At 42.4% G+C, this 26,652-nt stretch overlaps 1 protein-coding gene across 4 annotated transcripts in view; it reads right to left on the bottom strand.

Annotated features, from left to right (window-relative positions):
- The window catches only part of dachd (dachshund d), a 99,123-nt gene that overhangs the window by 15,400 nt on the left and 57,071 nt on the right, over positions 1–26,652 (bottom strand). For 2 of the 4 annotated variants that reach the window (XM_084362034.1, XM_084362036.1), the window contains exons 3-6: positions 25,217–25,369; positions 10,800–10,972; positions 10,439–10,574; positions 10,180–10,320 (exon numbers count right to left, since the gene is read on the bottom strand). In XM_084362034.1, coding sequence (XP_084218160.1) covers positions 10,180–10,320; positions 10,439–10,574; positions 10,800–10,972; positions 25,217–25,369 — 603 coding nt within the window. Of the gene's footprint in view, positions 1–10,179; positions 10,321–10,438; positions 10,585–10,799; positions 10,973–25,216; positions 25,370–26,652 lie in introns of all 4 variants that reach the window. The other 2 variants (XM_084362033.1, XM_084362035.1) reach the window with 1 other exon arrangement.

The following is a 26,652-nucleotide window of genomic DNA, read 5'->3' as shown; positions in this document are numbered from 1 at the left end:
AATCTGTGGTAAATCTAGAAGAAACCTTGGGAAATTTAGCTGCAATCTCTGGATAAATAGCTGTAATTGACCTTGGGAGTTGAAAATGTGCCATATGTTTCTGGTTCCTGTGTTTGAAACTGGGTCCCTCAGGACATTTCAGCTGAGTCCTCACACCGAGGCAGTGTGAGCGGGGAGGAGAGGGAAGATACAGAAAGACACACAAAGACAGAGAGAGGGAGAGAAAGAGGACGAGAAGGATGCCAGGGCCGAGAGATAGATGGTTGAAGACAGAAGATGGATGGATGGATAGATAGGTGAGGCAGAGTCTGAGGAAGAGGAGGCTGGAATAGAATGGGTGTGCAGAGAGTGAAAGACTGACAGAGAGGAAGAGGGATAGAGCAGAGAGGGGGTAAGAGAGAGGGAGAGCAGAGGTACATTTGGCTGGCCAGTCAGTGTGATATATTGACAGGTGAAGCCTTTGTCCTTGCAAACCTGTGTTCCTCCCAGCAGGAGAAGTGAATGCTAAACCTGGAGGTTGTCAGCGCAGCCAACACAAAGCAAAGACGCTGCTTTTTCACGGCACAATTACATTTGATCTGACCTGCCGGGCTGCGGAGAAACCGGCCTCCTTCAAATGGAGTAGTTATGACCTCTCGGACAGCCATTAGCAGCTAACGCAGCATTATTCCGCCTGCACTTAAAGCGCTGGATTTGGAAAAATCTTGTCAAGGGAAATATCTGTCTTCTGGTACGCATGCAGCGATGCAGAGCTGGGCAAAAAAAAAAGTGGTTGCATGCAATTTGAGCACTTTAAAAAAACATGAGCCTAAGCTTATCTTGCAAACGATGTCTGCACTCTGGAGGGTCTTTCAGGCGAAATAAATTCAGCTATAACTGTGTGATAGTTTTAAACAGGTGCTACAGCACATCGTAGGCTTATTTTAATAACTGTAGATATTATTATATGTCTCGTTTCTAAATTGTGATATCTGCACACTGTAAAATGGATTTCCAAGTGTTTACAAGGGCTAGAAATGCATCTATTAAGAATAATTACACACAGGAACTTGAGCTGCAACAATTACTTGATTAACCGTTTTGTTGTTTTGTCAATTATTCTATTATTTTTTCTAACTATTTTGATAACTGCTTCATCATTTTGAGTGATTTGTCAAGAAAAAATCTCGGATTCCTTAAATGTGAATGTTTTCTGGTTTCTCTCCTCCCCTATGACAGTAAACTGAATATCTTTAAGTTGTGGACTAAACCGGGCATTTGAGGACGTCATCTTGGGCTTTGGAAAACACTGGTCAACATTTTCCACCATTTTCTGACATTTCCTAGAAAAAACAACTAATTGATTAATTGAGAAAATGATTGAACGGATTAATCGATAATAAAAAAATCATTAGTTTCAGCCCCTGGTGGGTACATCTGACTACTGGAGGGTTGTACTGACTTGCAGCCACATTTTTCCTTTACTAAATAAGAGCCTGCAGGACATACAGTACTGCTAGTGATGTTCCATATAATACAAATTCCTTTAGAATGACTATCACTTGCATATGTTGTCCACATGTGTGCATAATGCGTTGTATACACTGGGCGGGAAGAGAAAACACGCACGCACGCACCCGATGCAAACAAACCCTCTCCAACCCATACACACTCATTAGGCACACGCACGGCGCACACACTAATGTGCCCTCATCACATTTAAGCTAATTTCCTTTTCATCACGGAGAGAGGAAAATGAGTGTTTGCCCCATCCCTGCTGGGGGACAAAGTCAAGAGCCCCGGTCGGTTTGGGCTAGATTAACAGGTAACATTTGGCTCCCACTCTCTTATCACAGCATGAAAATCAAACCGCGTGTTTTCCTCTATCGCTCTCTCTTTTCTCCCCTCCCTAATGTTCCCTTCACTTAGAGATGAAATCGCTTGCTGCACAAACCCATTTGGAGAGAGGAGAGAAGGTGAGCGGGATAATCAGGCTGGCCACTGGGCCGTGTTTCCTAAATGCTCTCCAAAACATTACTGTGCACAGGCATAAAATTAGCGCCAGGACCTTAAAATGTTGACATTTAGCATGACTTTTTGGAGAGTGACACCCTCATATTTTCTTGTAGGATATCATTAAATTTCAACTGCCCTATGGCTGTGCCTTTCCATTAATAACCAATTCAGTGTGTCACTTCTCCCTCTCTCTCACTCCCTCTCTTGCCACCTTTTTAAAGTAATGAGTCCATTGCTTTGCCTTAATAAATTGAATCGTATTCTCAAGGCCATATGAAGATAGAGCCACAGATGGACAGGCTGCATGCAGGAAATAACCATAAATCCTTTACTGTCAGAGAGGCGGTCTGAGGTGACAAAAGGAGACAATCGCGATGCTCAATTGGGATCGCACCAAGATCACAAAAGACAGAGTGAGAGGCCGATTCTCTCTGTTAAATCTGTCGTTTCCTGGCGTGATTAGGAATATTTCCACTGCTTTCATTGCTAAGAAAACACCCATTTGTGATTAAATTCGAGAATTTAATCACGCATGACGATTAGAATACTGACAAATGATTGTCCGTAATATGCTGCAAAGTACATTTATACAACACTGCCACAGCAGAGGAAATTATCAACTACAAATGGTGCTTTTGGAGCATAGATTACAATATTATGGCGCAAAACAATTAAAATTGATTTCATCATTTGTTTAACTGTTAGCTGGAAAAAGCAGGAGGGGGAAAAGCAAGAGAGAGAGAAAGAGAGAGAGAGAGGAAGAGAAATGGAAACACGGAGAGCAAGAGGCAGGGGAGCAGAATCGTGTTGACTTCCATTCAGGAGGAAGATATCTTGTCTTTTTATGCGGCCCATGTCATATTTATTGCATAAAGGTCAGAGTGTTCATTTGTTCAAAGTCAGCGTTTTCCCTCTCTCCTCTCCTCCATGTAATAAATGCAGGGGCTATGTCATTATCGGACCTCTGAGGATTACAGGCTTGGCTGACTGTGATGACTGCATAAAAGCATACAGGACTTTTGTTTCTGCCAGCGCACACCTTCAAATGAGCTCTTAAAGCGAACAGCAGTGGAGACAAAATGGCATTTTGTAGACAGACGATTGCGGTTAGAGCGGTCGACATTGAAACGGGGCAAGGTGATTAAAGGTCAGGGATCACAGTAAATCCACGACCTTCGTCTTTTAGTCAAAGTGTGAGGGGGGTGGGTGCGTAAGGCTCGGGCTGGAGGAGCGAAAATAAACTTGTGGCTCAGAAAAGAAAATGACTTGAATAGATTTCTGTAATTCACCTATTGACTGTGAGCCCCAACTGTCAGGAAGATAATACTGAGAGAAGGACATTACAGTGAGGCACTTTGAAGGTGTTTAGATTGTCTTTGCATATTGACCTCCGTTGACCGGGTCCAGTTATTGACAGAAGAATCCCAGAGATTAAATTGGCCTAAACTATTGATTGGGTATTTTGCCTGAATCATTCCCCATTTCAGAGGGGGATCATTTGTACTGTATACCCCACTAATCTCTCTGACCCACTAATCATCGAGCCATTTATTTCTCCACTCTTTGTTTAGTTCTCCTTTGTTTAGCATTTATTAATTCATTAGAGCAACTTCTCATGCAGCTTAACTTAGACAGTGACTGGGGAGTCCTGTTTCTACCCGATAGCAATGTGCATTCCAGTAAAATATGCCACCGAATATGCACCCGACATCACAATACACATGCCAATTACATATTGATAATTAAGCATTCAAACAAACAAACAGAGAGGAAATCCCCCGTAATCACTAGGTTTTAATGGAACAAGTATTAGCTTGGTGTGGTTGGCCAGATAGCCTGCTGCTACATCAGAGCTTCTCTGGGTTCGGGAGGGGAGGGGAGGGGGGGGGGATGCAGGGAGACACATTGGTGTCATTGCCTGGCATTGCAATCCTACAGGGAGAGGCAACGCCGTTCTGTTGCTGCCGAACGAGTGTCGACGACGGCTGGCGCTAATCCAGGCTGGATATACTGAGCTGCTTTTAAATGAAGATGAAAGAACAAAAGAGGAAATGGGAAATGTAAACTTTAAAAGGCCTGGCTTAGGAGCACTTGCTCTATGGCTGCCTGCTGTAGAAGCTCAAAAATGGATGCAAATCCATTAGTAGTCCTGGTTTCACAGTTATAAAAATACTTAAGGGGTTTTAATAGGAGCGACGTGTTAAACGTGTGGAAATCTGTTTTGATAACATTATTCATAACACTGGCTTTGCGCTGTGTGAATTAATAACACTTCATTTACAGACGGAAGAAAGCTGGCATGGTATTTCCAGTTAAAGAGATTAATTTTTAAACACCTAATTGACAGGCTGGGGTTAGGCAGGATAAGCAACAGACTATAAGGCTGCAGCTGCAAAGTCAAGGTGACTGGAATACTCAGAGAAAGGCTTTCAAAAAGCAGAATAGAGAGCAGAGAGGGAGGGAGTGAAGAGAATTAGTCCTCAAGCACTTTTCCCTCCGCCCACTATTCTTCCTCTCTTTATTAGGAATGATTTACTTTCTCAGTGAAAGGATATAAAAGCTCAAGTATAGCGGCGTAATTATCGCAGAGTGAAAATTTAAAGGTTTGACTCACAATGTCCTCAAGTCAGCGAGTAGACTGCCAGACGATAAGAGTGACTGTGTTCAACGCTCGCCGTCCAATTGGTTGTGTTTTATGGGCTTTGCCAAGGAAGAGCACACAAACAGCACTCTGCTCTGCAAGTCTGTAAACATGATGGACTGTGGCAAACTACTAGGGCTGCTGTTTACCTTGGCAGAGCCTGGCCCTGGCATGTCGGTAGCATCACTTAATTACTGTTTACATGTAAATATTAAATTATACAAACAACCCCACCGAATGTCTCCAAAAGTACAGAAATACATATTCAGGGTCAACCTTATCTGTCTGCAACAGTTGCCACTGCGAAGATATGAATTGTTTTGAATCACAAATTTTCCGCATTGTACATAATCTTCATAATTGTTTAACGCCGTTGTCCAAGGGCATTCGTGTAAATACGTTGCCGTAATCTGCATAATAGCAGATGCTCAGATATGTAAAACGCACCTTGTGCTCTGACAGAGGAAGAACAAAAAAAAGGAAGGTTATTGTTCTAAACAGTTTTATCAGGAAGAAGGACTCTGATCATTAATGTCTCCAGTCAAGACCGGGAGATGATTGCTTTGATTACAGACCTGTTTTCCTGACAGTCCGGAGCAGCGTATATAGTAGAGCACTGGTGCCTACTGTGCATCTCTGGTATGGCTGAGTAAAGCACTTGTTCATTTGCAGTGAAGGGTAACATGAAACAGGCCTCAGCCTTCTGATGGACAGGGAGATTTCACCTTCGCCAGTGAATGATAATGCATTATTAAATTTGCCTCTCTGCTCACTAGATACACTTAGCTGACCACAGCATATTTATCTCCCCATCCGAGGCTCACGTCTTGGCAGGAGAAAGCATTCTGTCACTTTTGAGGCATTTCAAAGATTAAAAAGAACCTCTCTCTTTTCAACGTCCCTAAAAGCATCCCCCCTTTTCAGTGAAATGTGATTAGCAGGAGATGGTGTCACGCAATGGAACATTCATGAGGGGGAGAACAAATATCCAAATGAACTCCCGTGTCCTCGAGGAATAGCCCCTCTCTGCACCATCAGCAATCTCTCTCACATGGGCTGGGGAAAATTTGATTGATCCTCTATTGAATTATTTTTTTGCACTCTTTCATTTCAACAGGACGCACTGACAAGTTGTTTGATCATAAAGCATTATTGTCTGCCAAGTCACATTTCAGGGTTGTGATGGCTAATGATCTTGCCTCCTGACTTAGGGAAAGTCAGGTAGTCAGCATGTGTTTGAAGCTTGCAACGCCAAGGACATCGGGAGGACTGAACAAAACACTATGCATTAAAGTCAGAAAGATGAAGAGAAGGAGCTTACACCGAACATATCCAACTTTTAATGATACTGTACGGAGATACCATCAATGTCAGTGAAATATTTACACCGCGGAAAGCGTGCAGGAACTGATGCCCAAACTTTTGCCTGACCCAAAGTCCTCAAACTTCCTTTTTATCATTGCAAATGCTTATGCAAAGAAGGAACAGCACAAAGACTACAAAGGCTGAAAATCACTTTTTTGTCTTTTTCATCTTTTTTTTTCTATTCAAACTATACCCTCCTCTCTACATGAGCCCATCATGGTCCACAGGTCCTTGCCCAGAGCAGCTGTACGTAATAGACTGTGACACTGGTACCTGCTTCACTTCATCATTCAGACATTCTGGGACTGCAGACAGTGCAGCAGCCCTGAGCACATCAACTGGACATCTAGGCCGCATCCTGACAAAGAAAAGGCGTGGCAAATCAGCTTCGTCCATTGTGGTCACACGGGTGCTTGATGCATCAACGATTGCCCAGTTGATAGCAGGTATGAACGGATGCATCTCTAGGTGACATAATACACCACAAGCATCCATTTGTGCTCGGCAGGACATTATGAGTGCATCTCCTGTTGTGTCAACAAGGATATATAACGTTTACCGGGGAAGTGCCAATATCATATTACCAGTGAATCACCCACTTTTAAAATATGGTTTACAGAATCAGTTTACATACTGTAGTAGCCTTCCGAATCTCCTGTCAGGCATTTTAGCTCAGCGTAAAAGAGATGTGGCATGTTTAACTGCAGTGGGAGGGCTGGGCTAAAGTGGTGAAATTTGTTGTTGGCAAAAAGCTGAAACTGCCACATGGTATTTACAGAAAACTCTTATACTTGGATGTACATACATATGGCTTGCGTTTCAAACACCTTTTCCCCGAGGAAATAAAATGATGTCAAGTGTTTGATGTCCAAAGTGAGTTTACAGCCAAAGGCTTCCGTACCTTTCAAATTTCCCCTTGTTTGTCAGCTACCTGCTGTTTCACGAGACAGAGGCTTGTCGGAAGCTATCGCCACAGACTTTCTGTTTGAAGCAATTCAATTAGTCACATGTGAGATAACACTTAGCTTTCTACTAGCCTTTTTTCTCACACATCATCTAATCTCGCCTCTTTTTCTCTGGCAAAATTTGGACAAAAAATAATCAAGTTCAAACAACGGCCCCCGAAAAATAAAAAAAAACAAAACGAGTAACCATCTGGTTGCTCTGCTCTGGGTGACACAACTTAGGAAAACAGTCTTTTTTAGACAACAACAAACAGCCTTTGTCCTTCATCAGCAGAGATGACATGAAAAAGATGAGGCATGTTCATAGGATATGAGTGATGTGACATTATAGTGTCTGTCTCTGAGGTGTCTGGCTATTTAAATAGCCTCCATATGAGCCGGGGCACCGCATCCTTCCTCTGCGCCCACTGTGCTCTCTTCTAAAAGTGCATTGCGAGAGATTAATTTAATGCTCTGCCAGGATCATAAAGATCAAACAAGTGGAGAGATATCATTAAACCATTGGAATGTTATCTCATTTATCTAAACAAACTGATGCGATGAACAAGCCTAATTAAAAAGCTCACCATAAACAAAGCTTCGGATGGTGGGGCCTCTCCCCTCTTTAACAATGGAACACATTTATTTTATTAATCTAATGCATCATGTATCATATCATTACAGTTCAATATATCTATCATTAATTTTATTCCCTTCACTTAAAGCTTTTATTGGAATTACTTTGGTTATTAGTTGGTTCTAATGTATTGGTTACCTCTGAATCTGGCTGCTACAATCTCTCTTATCTCGCTGCATAAACCTGTGCATGTTATTCAAATTGCCTCATTTATTATGATAGCTTCCTCATGTAAATTGTGCTGACTGCTCGCCCTTGCACAGTCCTCATTAGACTAATGAAAACCTTCAAACGAAAAAACTAAACAACCTGCCAAATAAAGGTCTGGGGTTATTATGAAAATTACAACTGTGGGAGCCGGGAGAAGCTCTCTTCATTAATTCATGCTCAGCAAATTGGTAACTAATTTAGTTGCACTCCTCTGCATTAATGGGTTATTTTATAAAAATGTTTTCCACAGCCCGAGACCTCTGGTGCACACACTGGAGAGCTCAGAATCCTAATCAAGTCCAGTGACATATTAGGAATTGACAATCTCAAAGATAATACAGCGTGTGTTTGCGGGTAGATGTGTGTGGGTCAACTAGCTAGAATTGGTGTAGATTGCTGGGTCATTTGCTTTCTCCTCTAATATTGCAAAGAAATTACAGTCCATTTGTGTTGATTATCTGAGTGTGGAGGAGGCACTTCAGTGAAGAAGTAAGATTTCCGCTACTGAGGAAACATTCAGTTGATTTACTGTGTGGATACTTGGTTAATTCTCCTCCGTTCTCTGTTTGTGTTGCTCTGTTTGCCTGACTCTTTTTGTCACACACACTCACACACACACACATGCTCAAACACACACGCGCATAGACAGTTAGACAGTTTGTGACCCATAAATTCAGCTCATGATCCCGCTAATTATTACTATTCACTGCTTCACACCCTGTGAGTGAAGGTCTAACACTGATCTTCACGTCAGCCCGGCCAACTGGGAACATACAGCCCAATGATTTCCATAGTGGTTTTAATATCATTATCAGCCTCACCCCACCCTGCATCACCCAGCACAGAACAGCACAGCACAGCACAGCACAGCACAGCACAGCCCGCCCCTGCTCTGCTCAAAACCAACAGAGAATACTAAAATCTATTATTTGCTTCATTTTGTATTTAATCTGCCTTGCTTAGTAGATTTCTATCTTTTTTTTCCTTTCTTTTCTTTTTTTTCTCCAAGCACTGCAAAACTCTAATGAAATAACGCCAGCAATTAATATGAAAAAACATTTACTGTAGACAATGAGCTCGAGGTTCAGCATTTTGAATATTTTACCCTCTGAGTTGTTATTGGAGATATTTATGCACTGATATCAGTAATAATTTTGGTATATATAAATATATGTTTTAAAAAAAAATCAATAATGCAAAATGTGTGTGAAAATCTGAAACCTATTTCCAGTGCTAACAATGAGTAGTTGCACACTTGTTTTTGTAATTGCTTAAGAGAACTTTTTAAGATGTTTTTTTTTAATGCTTTTTTACATCTTTTTTCTTTTTTCCTTCTGTCAACAGAACATTGTGGAGGTTTCCACACTCGTAACACGCAGCGTCCTACTACAGCAGAGCACATGGGTGTATGGGAATGTAAAAAAGTGATCTGAGCCTTTCAAAATATATATATATTTTTTTTTCAGAAGCCTGTTAAAAACGTTGTTGTTTCTCTATATATCTTTATTCTAAGCTGTTGACATTAAGTGTCATTACATGATGTGTAATATAAATGTAAATGTAAAGCATCTAAACACAGTAATGCTGATTCTGTGGACGTTGCTCCAACTAGCAAAATATGTGCTGGTACATCCAAACATTTTTACACATCCACACACATTTACACTCAGGCTGTCTCTTCTGAAGTGCACATTTGATTTTTGTTCTCTAAAAGTTTAGGATTATTGTTACAGAGACATGATCTTCAAACTGACGGTTGAATGCAAATCCCAACGCTTAACATTTATGAAACTGTATTATAAATATTCAAGGTCTCAACTTTGAGAAATCTTAAGTGTTTCTTTTTATAAAGAAAAAAATACACCAAGCAAGCAGAATATTTTCTGGTGGGTCTACAGTTGAAATTCCACTTCAGTTGGTTCAAGAACATTCCTATATCAAAGTTCATTCACACTTGGTAACCTGACCAACAATCGTCTCAGAGAGCTCTTCTGCTTTTTGTGACACAGAAACCAAGCAGGTTCCTTGTCTCTGCTGTTGGCACAGTTGGTCCACCTGCCTCTGGTGACATTCACTGCATACAACAAACCTGCTCTGCTCTCCATGAGGTCTTCATCTTTGTTAGCAGACTTAATTACATTTTTTTAAAAATACAACTTATTACAGGCTCCTTGAACAGAGCCTGTCATAACATCTGTCCCTTTCATATATTGTGAACACTGAATAGAGGGAACTAAAACTGAACTTATGAGTCCTTAACTTCTGATACAGCATGTTTAAAAAAAAAAAATTGTAGAGGGTGAACTGAAAACCCTTGTCAGCACACGGTGGATCATGTGGGCCGGAACACCATATCAAACTTCCTTTGAAAATGAAACCTGACTCACCTTTGTCAGTGTGCATCCTCTTATGTGCAGCTACTTCATGGATCATGTCGTGGGCCAAGTCTCCCTCTTTAGGCCCAGGGGGGATGTTGGGGGACAGGCCTAGCAGGGCGTGGTTCATGGACAGGCCATTGTGGTGTGCGGCTGGAGAGAGGATGACAAAAAAAAAAGGAGTGACATTGGGAACATCACTCAGAAGATGTATTTTCCTCACCACATATTTGGGCGACTAACTGTGTTGTGAGGTTACAAAGAGACGTACGTATCCTGTCTGAGGAGCTTTCTGTGTGGGCTGGGGAGCTGGACACACTGCTGCTGCGGTGGGACGATGGGTGACTGCCCGGCCTCCTGTGGTCTTCTAAGGAGGGAGCAGGTGAGGGACTGTCCGGCACTCGCTCCTGCAACCCCAGCAGCAACAGAAACAAAAACACACGCAATATAAATATCAAGTGTATGGGTGGGAAGCACAGAGTGATTCGTGATACGATGTGATTCAAGATATGTTGCCAATGATAGCGAGAGGATCACATTACAGCGATTCTAGGCTGAAACATTACACCACATAAAGGAGAAACTGATGTTTAAAATATTGTGATATCGCTGCTTTCCGTATTAAAATTTACCTTTATAACAGAGGTGACCATTCTGGAGGGCAGACTCTGGCCCTGTGCTGCGGCGGCCATGTTTGCGATGGTGCTGAGGTGGTTCATCTGGCTCATGGCCATGGTGACAGAGGCTGGGGGCAGGCTGACTGGGATCAGGGGGTGTGGCATCATCATGAAGGGGAGTTCCAGGCCTGAGACACATGAAGAGGTCGTTGGTTACTCAATGATGCATATTATGAGTGAAATATTCACAGGGGAAACTTCTGTGGGTCTGGCTGCAAACTCAAAACCTGCTGCTGTTAATTCAGCAATCAGTAATTCCCACCACTGAGATACCCTTTAAAATTGGTCTCCAATAACACTAAAGCTTTACACTGCCATCCATTAGAAGAGAAAAAAAGTGGAATCGCTTCTCTGGTATCTTTCCATGTTAACATAATACACATAAATGTTTTACAACACACGTTAATAATAGATACTACTGCAATAATAATAAAGAAAACGGGGATGATAACTATATACACAGTCATTCAAAGACCAAAGTTTACACAGCAATAAAGATGCATCAATTATTCTGCGATGAATAAAAAGGGCACATTATGGAAATTATCTCAATATTTACATATAAAAAATATCTCTGTAAAAACAAAGGCAATCTTGAAAGCCATTACCCAAATGACTAGTTAAATGTGCTAATGACAAACAAGTACCGTCAGACCACAGTATGGCAATGACTTTTAGCTAATTATAGCAGCCTATATTCTCCACCAGAGAGAGAGAGAAGAAGAGAGCGAGACCAAAAGGAGTAAAGTCACTTTCAGCTCGCACAATAATGGGGTTTTTCATTTCTTTCTCTTTTATATGCACTAGAAATTATTCCATTACAACATCAGAGATATCTCACAAATGTTTTAAATTATTCAATTGCTGCGTAGCAATAGACGCCTAATTGGGAAAAATTGAACCATTAGTAGTCGGAAAATGTAAAGAATGTCTAATAAAGATACCATAGGGGGTTCGTAGTTAGTCAAACTGTGGCCCTGCACTGTGCTTCTGAATGGCTTAATGAAAACAAGCCAACTTTCAAAGGACATGAGCGCAGACAGAAGGTCAAAGCTAGGTGTCTGTACCCCCTCCCAACCACGACACCCCCTCCCTCCACCCTCTGCTCTATGGGGACTTTGAACTGGCAGGATCAAAAGTGACTGGGAACAGTTTGGTCTCATTCCTCCGCCACTCAGATGCTTTCCCTCAAATGCTTTAAAGAAAACCTCATAGACACTATTGGATCTGATTGAGCCTCTCTGTTGATTTTTCACTCCTTTTTTTTTTCTCTCTTTTTCTTGGCAGCCCAGTTCAAGGTAAAAAGAAAAAAGAAAGAAAAAAGCTGCGTGAAAGAAAGAGGGAAAGAAAAAAAGATACTGCACTACAGAAAGCTGATCCACAAAACAACTCCACTCTTCTTTTCTGACAAAACATCAGTAGCCAAAGGGCAAGGAGATCTGCATGGCGAAGCCTCTAAAGAGAAGGACACTGGTTGAAAATGAAAGGACATGAGAAGTACTCCTCTGTGTCATTCCCCTCCTTCCAAAAGAAGCATTGATTTCCATAAGAAAGATGGCATGCAGTTTCTCAGTGGCGAGTATTCCCAAACAATATAAAGCAGGGGAGATTAAAGAAAGGCGGAAGCCAAGCAGCACCTTGTATCAGCGCCTCTGCTGTAGCTCAGACTGAATCAATTACCACTCAGCAGGCTAAGCTCAATTAAAAAACACCACAGAGGGCCTGATTGCGGGGGTACTTACTGTAGGACAACATGGAGAGGTTTAGGCTACCTATCAGCCTTTCAAGGCCACTCAAGGGCCAGAGTGAAGAGACTTATTCTGCCTTTGAGGTGGATATATTACACCCATCCAATCAAACACAGCTACGTTCATAAGACACGTTGACTTTAAGCAGCCAAATTTCCACCAGATCAAAAAAAATATGAGGAAAAAAATGGAGGGTCACGTCCACTTGTATCTTTGTTGTATCTTGTCCTTGATGCTGTATGAATTTTAGTGATGTGTCTCCACCTGACAGACAGCCTGGTGGGGGAACACTGGACCTCTGTTCGCTCTAAGAGGTATTAGTCTCGCTTTCTGTGCCTGTCCAGCCCCTTTCATGTCACCCCATCCCAAAGCGGTGTTTCTCCCATAAAAGCCCATTCAGGCCACTGTAGGGGAATGTGCCACAGACCAACAAGGGTCCACCAAATCCCTTTATTTGTAGCTGAAAGGAGCCAGGTGAGGAGGATATTGGTTTATTCAAGGAATCTGGCATTTTTGCCGGACAGTCAAGTGTTTTTCACTTCATTCATATGCAATTTCTTCCCATTTGTTAGATTCATTCTCGCTAAATAAAAGGATCATGAGTAACTGCAGTCCACAATCCTGAGCAATTTGTAACTTGGTAACAATAATAAGGAGGGATTTTTGTGTTTTTCTTTGCCAAAAACAGAATCAACAAGCCTTAGTCAGACTCATTAATCACCTAGATATTGTGTAGATATTCCAGTGGGCAAACCGTTAGAAACATATTTGTCAGTTTGTGTTTATCTCCGATACAGAAGTTCAGACTTGATGAGAGGTGAATTCCCACAAGCCCCCCCTCTCTCCTGAAGGGCATAAACAATGCATTTGGAGTAATTTACCTGAAGTAAGCCGGAGGGACCCGCAAAGGTGAACTCCTATTTACCATCATTAAAACTACAAATCACTTAATACCAATATAAACAGCTCAGCTATTATGTCGTGCAGTGCTTGGGAGTTCACGCATGGATAAGCAAAGATCTGAATCACGGAGGATGAATTGAATGAATTAAAACAGCCCTTGGTAACAACATGATTAAAAAGCTGTTACATCAGACCCAAACGGCACGGCTGACGGTAGGTCCGATACTTAAAAGAATCACACCGCAAAAAAGATTGAATGTTGAATGTTTTAAAATGATTAAAAAGAGAGCAGTAATTTATTTTGATGACAGAAATGATAACCTGCAGTGATTTGTGCAGCAGTTAATCTTCATCTAAACAGGACTTCAGCCTCTCTGGCTGTCTAACCCTACAGAGGAAAATAAGAAAAAAGGAACTAAGCCATTGTCATTGAAAATGGTATGGAGGTAGCAGCCAGCCCCTTACCCTTAACTCTGTTGTGGACAGATTTCCCCTGACAAAAATTAAACTAGCTCCTACTTGGCACTTTATTATCTCTTCAACTGAATGATTTATTGTTTGTGGAGCGAAAGAACCAAAGAGAGGGGGAAGATTACATTTCCAGCCAAAGCTCAGGCTTGATCTCGTTTTTTACTCCCTCTGTCCAGGAAAAAAGCTCCCGACAAACAATAATGTCAGCTGTAATTGATCGGAGGTCGCCGGCTGGGCCTGCAGTAAAAGCGCACTATTTAAGCGACAATCGGCCCTACGCTCTTCAGACGCTGGCTAATGAAGCTGTCTGTCTGGGCTATTTACCTTCTCTTAAATGGAAGGGGAGAGATGTACTGTAGGAGACAGGGCTGGAGAGGATCTGCCTCTCGCTGCCGTGAAATAGGACCTGCACATGCCTCAGGAATGTATAATTGGTTGGCGCAGCCAAAGCTGGGGATCCGGTGCTAATTAAATGACTTGTTTAAAGCCTATCTGTCTTTGTTTGGGAGGCTCTGGGCTTCAGAACAATGCATTGTAAATGCTGTTGTCAAACAAACATTCCTGGTTATCCTTTGATTTGAATTGAACAAGACAAAGGGCTGATTTGCTCAGCCCTAAGCCTTTGGTTTTTCATGGCGTTGAGATATTTTTTCCTCTTCTGATCTGTCAAACTGAACAGGACCATTCCAGTCAAGCAGCTAAATGAACTGACTCACTGCACAATGCATATGCAGTCCGCCGCTGCAAAACTAATCTCGGTTTTCCTCCTAATTGCGCTTGTAAAATGCCCCCATGTCGTGTATGTGTTTCTCCAACAAAGGTGAGACGGCGGTGCACACACATGGAGAGTCTTTGTTGTGGTCGTATCGAGGGTTTGCACACCGGTCCCTAAAGGAAATGAATGGCTCATGACAAAGTGTCTGTCATGCGGCAAGACATTTAGAGGTCTCTCCGTAGCACTAATCAGCTATTCATCTTTACCATAACTGTTAATCTCCCCCCAAAATCTGAAGCCCCTGCCATGTGAGATGGAGGGGAGCCTTGCAGCCATTAGATCAAACATACGACACAGACTCCATAAATATGTTGCCTGGCATCGCGGTGCCACTTTACACAACACGAGCACATGCTTCCATATGCACAGAAACACAAATGCTTCCACACACACACACAACCGCACACGCATACACACATGCAAACAAGAAAAAAAAAACAGACACACACAGATGGCAGGTTCAGTCAAGGCTGGTGAGTCCTGTTTCTCATTAAAATGGGGGGAGAGAGGAAGGTATTGAGCTTTGATGTAGCCACCCACAGCCCCTCAGTGTCATTGAATGAAACTTTGAAGCCTTTTGTGTTTACGCAGTTAATGTTGATAATAAAGCAAACATCTTGCCTTTGTTAAATACCTGCTGTACACTCACGTACGCACGCGCTCACACACACAAGCAAACAGACACATAAAAAGAATGCATCGCGTGGTAACAAGGGGAGGTAAACATGAAAACATACGGCACACAGTCAGACAGTGTGATGCCGTGTAGATAATTGCGCATACTGTAGGTAGGTACGCGCATGGAGCAGGCCAGACATAAAAACACATGCAAAACAATTTCTTTTTACGTTCCAAGAGCCACGATGATTGGACACATTTCAATCTAATTCGCATCGACAAACACAATGTGTTTTGCATGCGAGGATAAAGAGATACACTTCCCAATGATTCAGGTGGGCAAAGATTTCCTGCCAAGATGCCTAATGTAAGAGAAACCATGATAAGAAAACATTTCTGGTTTGATGAGGTAACATAATTGCTTTCCTACCCAAACCACTGGAGTGTAACATGTGGTAGAAATTATCAAGGAGACAGACAGAGGTGTTTGTCCTTTAAGTGTACAAAATCTAAGGCAGGCAACTTTTATAGGATAATTTAAATCCGCGGCTCTAATGGCACGCATTCCTTATGAAAATTGAAAGATCAATCATGTCTGTGGCAGATCTGTTGCGGAAAAAAAACTTCTTCCTATCTTTGAAGAGAAAATGCTAAACACGTTTTCGCCATTGCCCCACCCGCACCAGCCCCGTTTTTAGCTGTCTATTTGTCTCTTTGTTGAAAATGTTAACGAACAGGGCAATAATCAAGCCATATGCTTGCATGTGGCAAATCTCATTACAGTAAATGACCTTTACCAACCAATGCCAACATCCTTGTGCTTGATAACACAGAGCGTATAGAGTGGGGGGGGGGACAATGGTGGGCTTAGTTAACGCAATCATGCACATGGCTGGGGGTGGCCAGGACAGCCAGGCCTTCAGGACACATTAGCTAACGCAGTTCGCTCCTCTAATTTGGGTCGGAACCAGGCTCACTTTACATTTGTCACACATCACTCTTGATGAACACGGCAACATCGGCGCGAGTGCAGCAACATCTGATCGCTGACAATACGGCGCGGCACAGAAAGTGCTGCGAGCAGAAGAGGAGAGCAGAAGGAGAGGAGAGATATTACTAGCAGCTGTTACTACTGCGGCTGCAATATATTCAAGCCCAATCAATAAAGCTCCTACAGACAGTGACACCCAAGCAGACAGAGGAATCATTTTCATCTGATACTTAGCAAAGGCTCCCCTTTTAAAAAGATTGCTTTCAGTCAATGACAACCAGTTGTCATTTGACCAAGGCTCCTGAAATGAAATATATTGACGAGCGTTATCAATCACGGCCCACTCTGCCGTCATATCACTTCGGATGGAGGGAGGGATGGGGGGGATCAGTTTGCATGTGGTCATCAGATCATCTGTTTTAATTACAAAATTAGCATCACTACTGCCTGTACTCTCACATCCTCCATTACAATCACCTCATGAGAGAAAATCAGTAATGCAGTGTATAGTTTACAGTTTACAGCAGTGCTAATGAGTTCAAGGTGAACGGACTGTAACATGGAAACTTTATTTTATCACTGCAGACCAAAAAATGTCATTAGTTTGGATTGAATTAGATTTGAGTATAAGAATAAATAAAAACAAAAAAACAATATTACATTGAGGTTATTTCAATTATTTTTTTTCAGGCTTCTAAACACAATATATCAAGAAATACCTTCCTGTGTTTGTTCACGCTATGAAGGACATGCTGAGATTGTGAAAATTCCTTAACATTGTTTGAACTTGCTCACTCTCTCCCCCTTTATCTTGGTCCCAGAGGAGAGGCTGTGTGATGGTGAAGATGTCTGGGCTCAGCGTGGCTGATAGCTCTATTTGGATGAGGGTTCCCATATCATAATTGAGAAGAAACACCTTTCGGTTCAGGCAACCGACGGAGTGCTTTCGTGGAACAGAACCAACTATTTCGATCACATAAATGCTCTTTGATTCTCCCCCTGATTGCGGCGTGGCCGGGCAGTGGGACATTTCTACTGGGTAATCACAGTAAACGAGATTGTGGTTTTGTTGTTGTCATCACTGTACTGTCATTACTGTTACTGTGTACACGGCAATATTATTACTCTATGCTAATGTTTCCTCTTAGACGTAATCATGGTGAAATGAGAGCACATGATATCCAGCCTCTAATGCCGCGCCATCTTAGCGGTGTATGTCCAAACTGCTCCACATTCTATGCAATTACACGCCGCGCATATTTCACATTACTGCAACCTGCGAAAGCTCATCATCACTGAAAGGTTGAATGTCATTTATTACACGTATCACATTTACACCAAGTGACATTGTCTTTTCAAATTGTGTTGATCTCTTCACTTTCAAAGGTCAGCCCCTTCCCTGGCTAAATTCAACCTGACAGAGAATAGTGAGGAGGGGACAGCCGAACGCATGCATCACCCCCGCATCAAAGCGCTCCAAATTAATCTATCCAATTAATGAAGAATGAGGCCTAATGTTGATGAGGGATGACAACTCGACTGGTCAGTTGTTTTTTATAGCTCTGCTCCTGCTATTGTGAACTAACCACAAGAGACAATCAAACAAATATTTCCATGACACGAGGTTTGTCTGGTCCCTCCTCGTGTCTATTCCTCTCTGTAAGGCTGCAACTCCGCTGCCACTCAAAGATGATAGAACTTGATATGGATCATTACGGAAATAATGTTTAATCAATTCCCCCTGTTATTGTAATCTATTTCTGCAGTTGTCTGCGTTTGTGTATTTTGTAGCTACATCAGTGTGCCTCACAATTTCCCAATCATGCATATTCAAGTGTTACGCTGATGCTTAACAGCCGACGCAACCGGAATTAGAACGAGGACATTAGACTTCATTAAAAAGAGAAATGATTATCAGGTTTATCTTTTGAAATGTCTATTAAAATGTGTGTGTCGTTCTTCACTTATCTGTCACCTGGCTCCCATGAGCCTGGCAGACTAATAGAGAGATGGTGAGGGCCAAAGCCCAAGAGAGAGACAGAGACCCATCAAGCTCTTTACTCAGGCTGGAAGGCTGTCTGTCTGCTCTGCCACTCTCTTGTCTAGCTCAGTGTGTCTGATTCACTTACTGCCACGACTCCCCTCTTTTCCAACAACTGCAGCTTAAACGGACCCTATTTTGTCCAGCGCAGCCTCGACATCAGAATAAAGGTAAATCAAAACAAACCGCGTTGTAATTTGCGTAAATCAAGCGAGACCATAATCCGTCGCAGTCAAAGAGGTGTTATGATATGTTCGTGGAATGAATTCCATTCAGCCCATGGCTACAATCTAGTCTCTCTCAAGAGCTCCGGCTGACAAAGGCTCCCACAAGAGAGCTAGAGAGGAAGATGGATGAAGTTGCCCCTAGACACTCATATCAGGTCAGTATGTGCTTTATCCCCTAATGGTTAAGGTTAGGATTGAGTAGGGGGTGATACTAGATCTGAGCCTGAGGGCCATTGTTCTGTCTAGAGGAGCAGGAAGTAGCCACCATCCTCCATCATGGCCCACATTTAGCTACGCTGGGCCACCACCAGCACTAGTACAGCTAGCAGGTTGGAGCACGCAGCTAGCTAGTTGGATGTGTCCTTCCACCCAGAGAGCTTTATTATTAGAAAGGACATAAACAGACTAATTAAATCGCAGCAGTGGAGCTGGGCTGACAGCTGGCGCAGAGAGTGTGACCAAACAGATCCCTATCAAAGTGCAGGAGCAGTGTCTCTATATGTGTCCTGCTTTCGTGTGCACGGCTGTGTCTGTCTGATGACACGCATGCCTGTGCGTTCTGTAAGTATACGTTCGTGTGTGGCTGTTAATTTCCCCCATTTTTGGACTCGTGTTTATTTTGTAATTGATGACTATTATTTTTCCCACTGTAATTGCATTCATACACACTGTCACCTTAATGTCTTATTTATCTGTCGAGCGCAGAGCACATTGACTCACTGATACGATCCAAAATGGTACAAATGCTATCCAGCAGAGCAGTAAACACTACAGTAATTAGTGCGTGGTCTCCAGGCTGACTCCACTCAGCTCTGCAGCGTGGCCAAGCACGGACCCCATATAGAGAGGAGCCTAGTTATGCATTGATCTTAGAAAATTAAGGCTAACTGCCCCAGATTGCGGCATCTTGATGTACCTTCTGGATGAGCAATGTACTATACTGGTATTGTTTGTAGAGTAAACAGGATGATTTGGACTCGCTGTGCTTTAAAATGAATACATCTTGAATAATTAATGACGGCCCCTTAAAGCGTTGTTATCTGTGTGACCGCGAACGCAAAACCACTGATGATGAGAAAATATGGTTTTAACAAGTCAATAATGGTGAGTGCAACAAGAACAGCCTAATCAATGAGGCTGCAACGTTTGCAAACAAGGGCTTGAATTATAACGCCAATAATTGATCTCTTCCATTTTTTCCTCCCTCCTTCGTGTGATGTCATTGTTTATTGATTGCTTCCTGCCAGCGAGGGATGATGGGAAGTTTCAGAATTAGTTTTTTGCTATGACTTTTGCCCCCCCCTCCTCTTCCTCTCCACCTTTCCCTTCTTTCTCCCCCCCCGACTCACACCCCCCTCCCCGTCTCCATTTGAAATTTGCAAGCTGTAGCACCAGCTTAACCAAAAAGGATTAAGTCCCATACCCAACTGAGAACACAGATAATGCTCAGTAATTGGTAAAAAATGAAGATGAATGGGACAGCTAGATAAGGACCAATTAGCTGCTGGGAGTGTACAGCTGTGGTCTCCTCACAGAGCGCTCTCAGGGGCCAAGGCCCCCTCTTTCTCTCTCACGCGAGCATGCACACACGTGCACGCGCTAACACACACGCACACACACCCAAACACACAAGCGTGAGGGTGGGGCTTGCAGAAATTAGCCTGATGACCCTGGGAAGAGAGAATGATGCCTCCTCATCATCTCACCCAGAACCTCTTCTCTCAACTCTCAGTCAGGCAACACTCCAGGTACCTGTCACCATTCGTCCAGCCTCAGCCTAGCATGCGGCTCTCGGCTCCCTGTTGGGCACCGGCAGCCTGGACCGAAGCCGCAGATGTGATACAGAGGACGTTTAGGTTTTGAAGGAGTGTTTGTGTAAAATGTGACTGCTTATACTGCTAAGTTGTGGTGTTGAGGGTTGAGGATTCGTTCAAAATGTACAGTCGGATCTGACAGTAAGCAGAGGCTGTTGTGTCTCCTCCGTGTAGCACTCTGTCTGTCTGCGAGTTATTTGGTCGGCATTGTAGAGGCATCATCTGGCTGATGACAGCGGAATTCCCATATCTAATTACAAACAGGATTTCGGCTCCATTAGAGTTGTGTGGTGAGGAGTCAGATGAGTGGCAGGGCAGCACCCAGTGGCCAAAGAGAGACGAGAGGGCGAGAGACGGGGAAGTAAGTGAGACAGAGTCAAAAAAAAGAAGAGAGACAGAGAAAAGAGGACAAGGGTGAACGCCGTCTTATCTTTTCTTCCCACTCCTTCTCTGCAGGTCGAAGAAACACTTTATTTTCCTTCCACGGCTGAAAAAAAAGCAATTCCTTCTCTTGAAATTGGCAGGTGTTTGTTAGTGGGCAGCTGACAATATTTTCTCTCCCAGTAATGAAGGTTGTGGCTGGGGTCAATGCACTGGGAGGGAACGGCGGGCTGTTTATCCCCCTCAAGGCCCAGCGCCACACGTGTTTTGCTTGGTCTGTGATCTGTAATTGTGGCATTTCCTGAGAGGCGCAGCAACAATCCACATTGTGCTTTGAGAGGGCTCCCTCTGCCCGACTAAAGAGTGCGAGGGAAAAGCCAAAAAAAGGCACCCCCCCCCCCCCCCCCCCCCCCACACACACACACACACACACACACACACAACTCTCACTCCGTCTCTTTTTATATCCTTATGTCACTCCATCCACATTTCTCTCTTTCTCTCACTATCTTTTTATCTGTCTCTCCCTCAGCATATCTATTTCTTTCTCTCCTTTCACTCAGGCTGTTTGGTTATTTTGGCTGTTTTTCCCTTATAATTAATAACATTGATGCAAACAGGAAGGTCTAATTGTGATGAATATTTAATGCGAGGGAGAAATATTAGCCTGTTCAATTTACATCAACACAAAGACAGCGACAGGCAATCCAACTCTACAAACAGAACAGAGTGTCCTTCACTGGCTGGCTCCGGTTTGCTTTGCTTTAAGCGCTTCACAAAGATCTGCTTCAGACAAACACTGAGATGAGGCACCTGTATTTTAGCCCCGAGGAGGATTTTTTCAATGGGTTTATGTAGTGGCTCTTTCTGATTAAATGGATGCGTGTCCTTAGTGGTATTATCAGAAGCACGCTCATTATCATATCAATTCCTGTCGTGGTCGGTAACATCATTTGTGTAAGTAAACACATCCGTTTGTTGAGTCTTAGTTTAAAGCTGGATGATTATAAAACTCCAGTCCATTTCCTCAGAGCAGCTGTGGTCTGAGTCTCTTAAAAAACAGCATGAAGTCATGCCCCAGTCAGCACTGGGAAACAACAGTCAGTCCAGTCCTAACAAAGCTCCAGCCAAATACAGTTCCCCTTCTGCCCACTCCATGCTATATCAGTCAAGTGATTTATACGCTTGGATTGCTATTGGATAACGTGGGTATATTAGGCATTCACACTCCAGAATGGTTTGTGAAAACAGGCCAGTTTGAGACACTCTTGATACGTTAAATAATTCTGCGATCACTCTTTCTCGTGCATCAGTTCATAGTTTGTGAAATTCCAAAACGCTTTCATTAAAAACAAACATGTGAGTGGAAGCCCAGGGGCTAGATGAAGAAGACAGCATGCTGCTAGCTGTGTTTCATGGCCCCGCGGTGCCGAGCAGGCCATATTTCTCCGGCGTATTATCAGGATGACTCCTGCTGGCCACCCTGTCACAGGAGAGTGCTTGATATAAACAAGAGATTGCTGCGACACCCAGTAATCAATATTAGGATGGTTTCAGTACCAAACATCATTTGTCTCTGCGACCATTCCTTTGACCAAACGAAGCATTAATTCAAATCATAAATCTGAGCTGATTTAAATCCGAGGAGAGTGAGGGAGAGAGAGAGGCCCCTGTCTGACTGCCTGCCCCTAATGATTTATTTTCTACATTTCTGCGAGCGAGAGATTTGTCCATACTCACTGACAGGTCACCTTCAAACGCCAGTGGCAGACTGTTCATCACCATGCAGACGAGCATCTCATCGCTGCGAGTAAATATTAAAGGAAAAGAATCCAATTGATTGTGGATGGGGCCGAGAGGCGTCACTGCCATATATTTCACTCAGAGAGCTAATGCTGTGGCCCATGCACCCACACCTAGAGCTGCTCCCCCTTGCCAGAATTATGATTCTACTGGGAGCCTGTGTGGCTGGCTGTGGGCTCAAGGTTACAATTTAAATTGTAAAAAGATAAAACAGTTTCTTATTAGCTCCACTGCCATAGCCTTGCTGTTGGTACTCACATTTATCTTTATTTCCGTGACCTCGTTGGCTCGTATTCTTCTTTTTCTTTTTTAACATACTCCATTCTCTTGGAGTGATGACCTCACACTTTATGCATTTTGCATTGTTAAATCTGCTTAGAAACGCATCCTGTTTTCATCTCGCACACCATAAGCTCCATGGTGTCAAGTATTACTGATGAAATGTATTCAGGAGTCGGGCCATTTATTACAGTAAGTGAATCAAAACCTCCATTTAGCAACCAAAGCTACAGGGATTACATTTGGTTTATAATTTGGAATGGCCTCATGAATCCGCACTAACATACATTATCATTCTCTTTAATGCACTAAGTGGTTCTGTGTGATATTACCAAAATCCTTCTGCATTTTAGGCCTAATAATTAATTGAAATGGCACATAGTGAAAAACCAGTGCTCTCACAGCAATTCAATTAGACCTTGTTAAAAGCTGATAGCTTTGGGAAACTGTGTTCACAGTTTCACTTAGCTATTAAGAATTTTTTTTTCTCTTTTCAACACCAAAGTGTAACACTTCGAGGGAAAACAAGACTTACCTCACCGAGGTGGATATTTACAGTGCATACACTCTGAAGAGAAGCAATATTTCACCATTTTATTAAGAAAACAGCAGTATAGTGGAGACAGTGTTGCAAGTCTTTGGTTTAACTCAAGCTGTATGTTAAGGATTGTTTATTACCTCTGGCAAAGAGGTGCTACTTTTTTGGTCCTGTGTATTTAGTTTGCTTCTTAAAGGTCCAGTGTGTAGGATTTAGGGGATCGATTGGCAGAAATGGAATATTATATTCATAATCATGTTTTTGTTTGTGTATAATCACCTGAAACTAAGAATCGTTGTTTTTTCGTTACCTTAGAATGAGTCTTTTTGTATGTACAGAGGGAGTAGGTCTGCTTCCATGGAGCTGATATGTAATCAAGTGATCATTACTTCTGATAAGTTTGGGTTTTAAATATTTTTTTGATGCTACAAAAAGGGGGTTAAATAGTATGATTGACAGGAAGTGAGTGGGTGGGTATGTGGACGGAAACTCTCTGGATGTCACATGTGCAATAATTCACCGCATGTATTTCCTGCAACTTGTGCGCACACTTTCTCCTCCCAACTAGCGGAAACATGATGTTTAAGCTGCGAGCCATCCACGGACATGGCACAAGGGTGTTTGTTGTTAATGGGGTATAGCATAGTGCTTTAGTACTAAAGAGTAGCATAACACTTACATTACATTTGACTTGTTGCTTTCAGGAGGAAATGTTCCTACACTGAGCTTCTTTTAGTGCACTTCACGAGTGCTCTAGCAAAGCCCTTAGAAAACACTGTGTCTGTATGCAAATTAACCAACCGACCGACATGCTCAACTGGTCAAAAAATATTCTCAACGGTTAACCGATTAATGGTTAACCAGTGACATCCCCAGTCCATTTTACTCCCACATACTTGGAGGAGGATGGCGGTTGATCATGGCTAGATGCCACTTAATCCTAGACACTGGCCCTTTAAGAATAAGTTCAATGAAATGTTAGTCATGAAAGTCATTGAATAGATCAGATAACAGGTGATGATTTGGGGAAGTTAACAAAACACTTTTTGCCTCATAACTATTGAGCCACTGAATGTAGCAACAATTGTATTTCTTTCTGGATGAATCTATCAGTATACACCCACTGCCCCCTTTTGTTAGTTCATTAAACATCTGCATGAGCTCTGGAAACAAAAAAAAAAGATACTTTTCATGATACGCCCTACCATTTTCCAATAATTGGTTTCCAGTTTCTTGTAAGTAGCCTAATTAACAGAAACTGCCATAGCCCTTCAACACAACAATGTATTTGACTGGCACACACATTTACTCGAAGCAATCCTGCCAAATTTGACTTTATTCTGTCCATAGGTGGCGCTAACAAAATTCGATTAATTTAAATGGCTCAGAAGTCAGAGTCTGAATTCATTTTTTTTCTAAAACCCCCTATTTTTCAGGCAAGATTTAAGATTTGCTGACCAGTCATTCTGCATTATTTAAAATCAATATGTTTATTTTGACGCAGATGCTGATCTAGATGCAGATATTTAAGTGTCTAAACATTTTCCATCTATTATTAATATAGCACATAGATAATCTGCAGCCTTGGAGGAGTTGTGAGTGTGTGTCAAAAGGGTGATTAAGTATGCAAATCTTGGTGTGTGTGTGTGTGTGTGTGTGTGTGTGTGTGTGTGTGTTTACAGGCACATAAAATACTTTGCAGTGGGCATTTGTCTTCTGTTCAAGTGAGTGTGAATGTGTTTGTGTTTGTGTTTGTGACAGTGTGTGTGAAGGGCATCCTCACCGACACTGGAGCTGAGGTCTCCATTCTCTCCGTCCGCCCCATGGTGGTTGGCGTTGCTGTGGTAGCTGCTCATCGCCTCCAGCTTGATCTTCTTGACCTTCATGGCCTCTGCGATGGCTGCGTTGGCAGCTGCTGCCGCCGCTGCTGTCAGGCCTAGAGAAAGGAGGCAGAGGAGACAGAGCGCTTACAGACCCGCTACATGTCTGCTGGGGCTGAGCCACTGCACCTGCAAAACCTTTCAGAAACCTGCCCTGCCGAATAAAAAAATAAGAAAAAAAAGAAAAAGGACTTTTGAAATAATAAAACAATGAATAATTTTATACACTATGGGGAATAAGCGCCTATGAGATCACAGCTTGGTTTTTCATCTTCTGACAGGGGATATCTTCACAGCAGGTTATCATGCTGATGGGATGGATCCCTGTGTGTGTGGCAGCATATGATTTTTATGAATGTTTCACCGACTCTGGTATTCCTGGGCGCTATATTGATGTATTTGTACCTTGATGGGAACAGATGCAGTCAAGATAATAGTGCATGATGCAAGCATTTTGTGTGTACAACTCATAACACAGAAAGTATGTGTGTATATAATACGAGGCACCGTGATACGGTGTGACACCAGAGGGTTGGGGGAGAGAAAAAAGTGAGAAAGAAAGTGAGACAGGTTCAATAAGTGAACAAATACACAGAGAACCGTCTCTTAAAAATCTTCTCATTGAGGGTATTTCAATGATACCCTCTAATGTATTCAGCAGATCATACCGTCCTGAATAATGCCTAACATTGGTATTCAAATTCCTCACAGCTACTGTATATACTGTAGTGTCTCATAATAACAGGACTCTTAAGGGAGTCAAGGCCGGTCATCATGTAGGATGGTGGAAAACTATAAACAATGGAGCAGTCATTTAATACTTGTAAATGGCTTTGAGTGTATTAAATACTTGGAGGGCCATGTGTGAAAATGAAATAAAAAAGTACATTCCATAAAAAAGTGTGAAGTATCTAAGCAATTCAATGTCATTACATTTTAAAAAAGTAAAAAAAAAGAAATAACGAAAACCCAACATACCCATGACCTTTGAAGTGGGAAGGTAACGAGGCATCAGGCAAAGAGACCCTATTGGGATGTGGGCACCAAAAACACAAGGTGGTGTTTTTTGTTTTGTTTTGAAGACATTACAAAGACAAGTGTTTTTCAACTGCACATTAAACATGAAAACAGTTGACAGAAAAAAACAGAAATATATTTATTTTGATGTTTGTGCCATGACTGTAGGGCTGTAAGGGCGATATGTAGACACTACATTGCTATTGTAATATGTGACGATATGTCGCATCAGATTTTAGATATTGTGATATAGTATAAGTGTTGTCTTTCCCTGGCTTTAAGGGCTGCATTAAAGTAAAGTGATGTCATTTTCTGAGCATAC

Source organism: Pagrus pagrus (assembly GCF_965226575.1).
Source record: "Pagrus pagrus genome assembly, chromosome: 9".
NCBI classification, from domain to species: domain Eukaryota; kingdom Metazoa; phylum Chordata; class Actinopteri; order Spariformes; family Sparidae; genus Pagrus; species Pagrus pagrus.
Note: the sequence above shows the minus strand (reverse complement) of the source record. Positions and strands in the feature narration are given on the sequence as shown.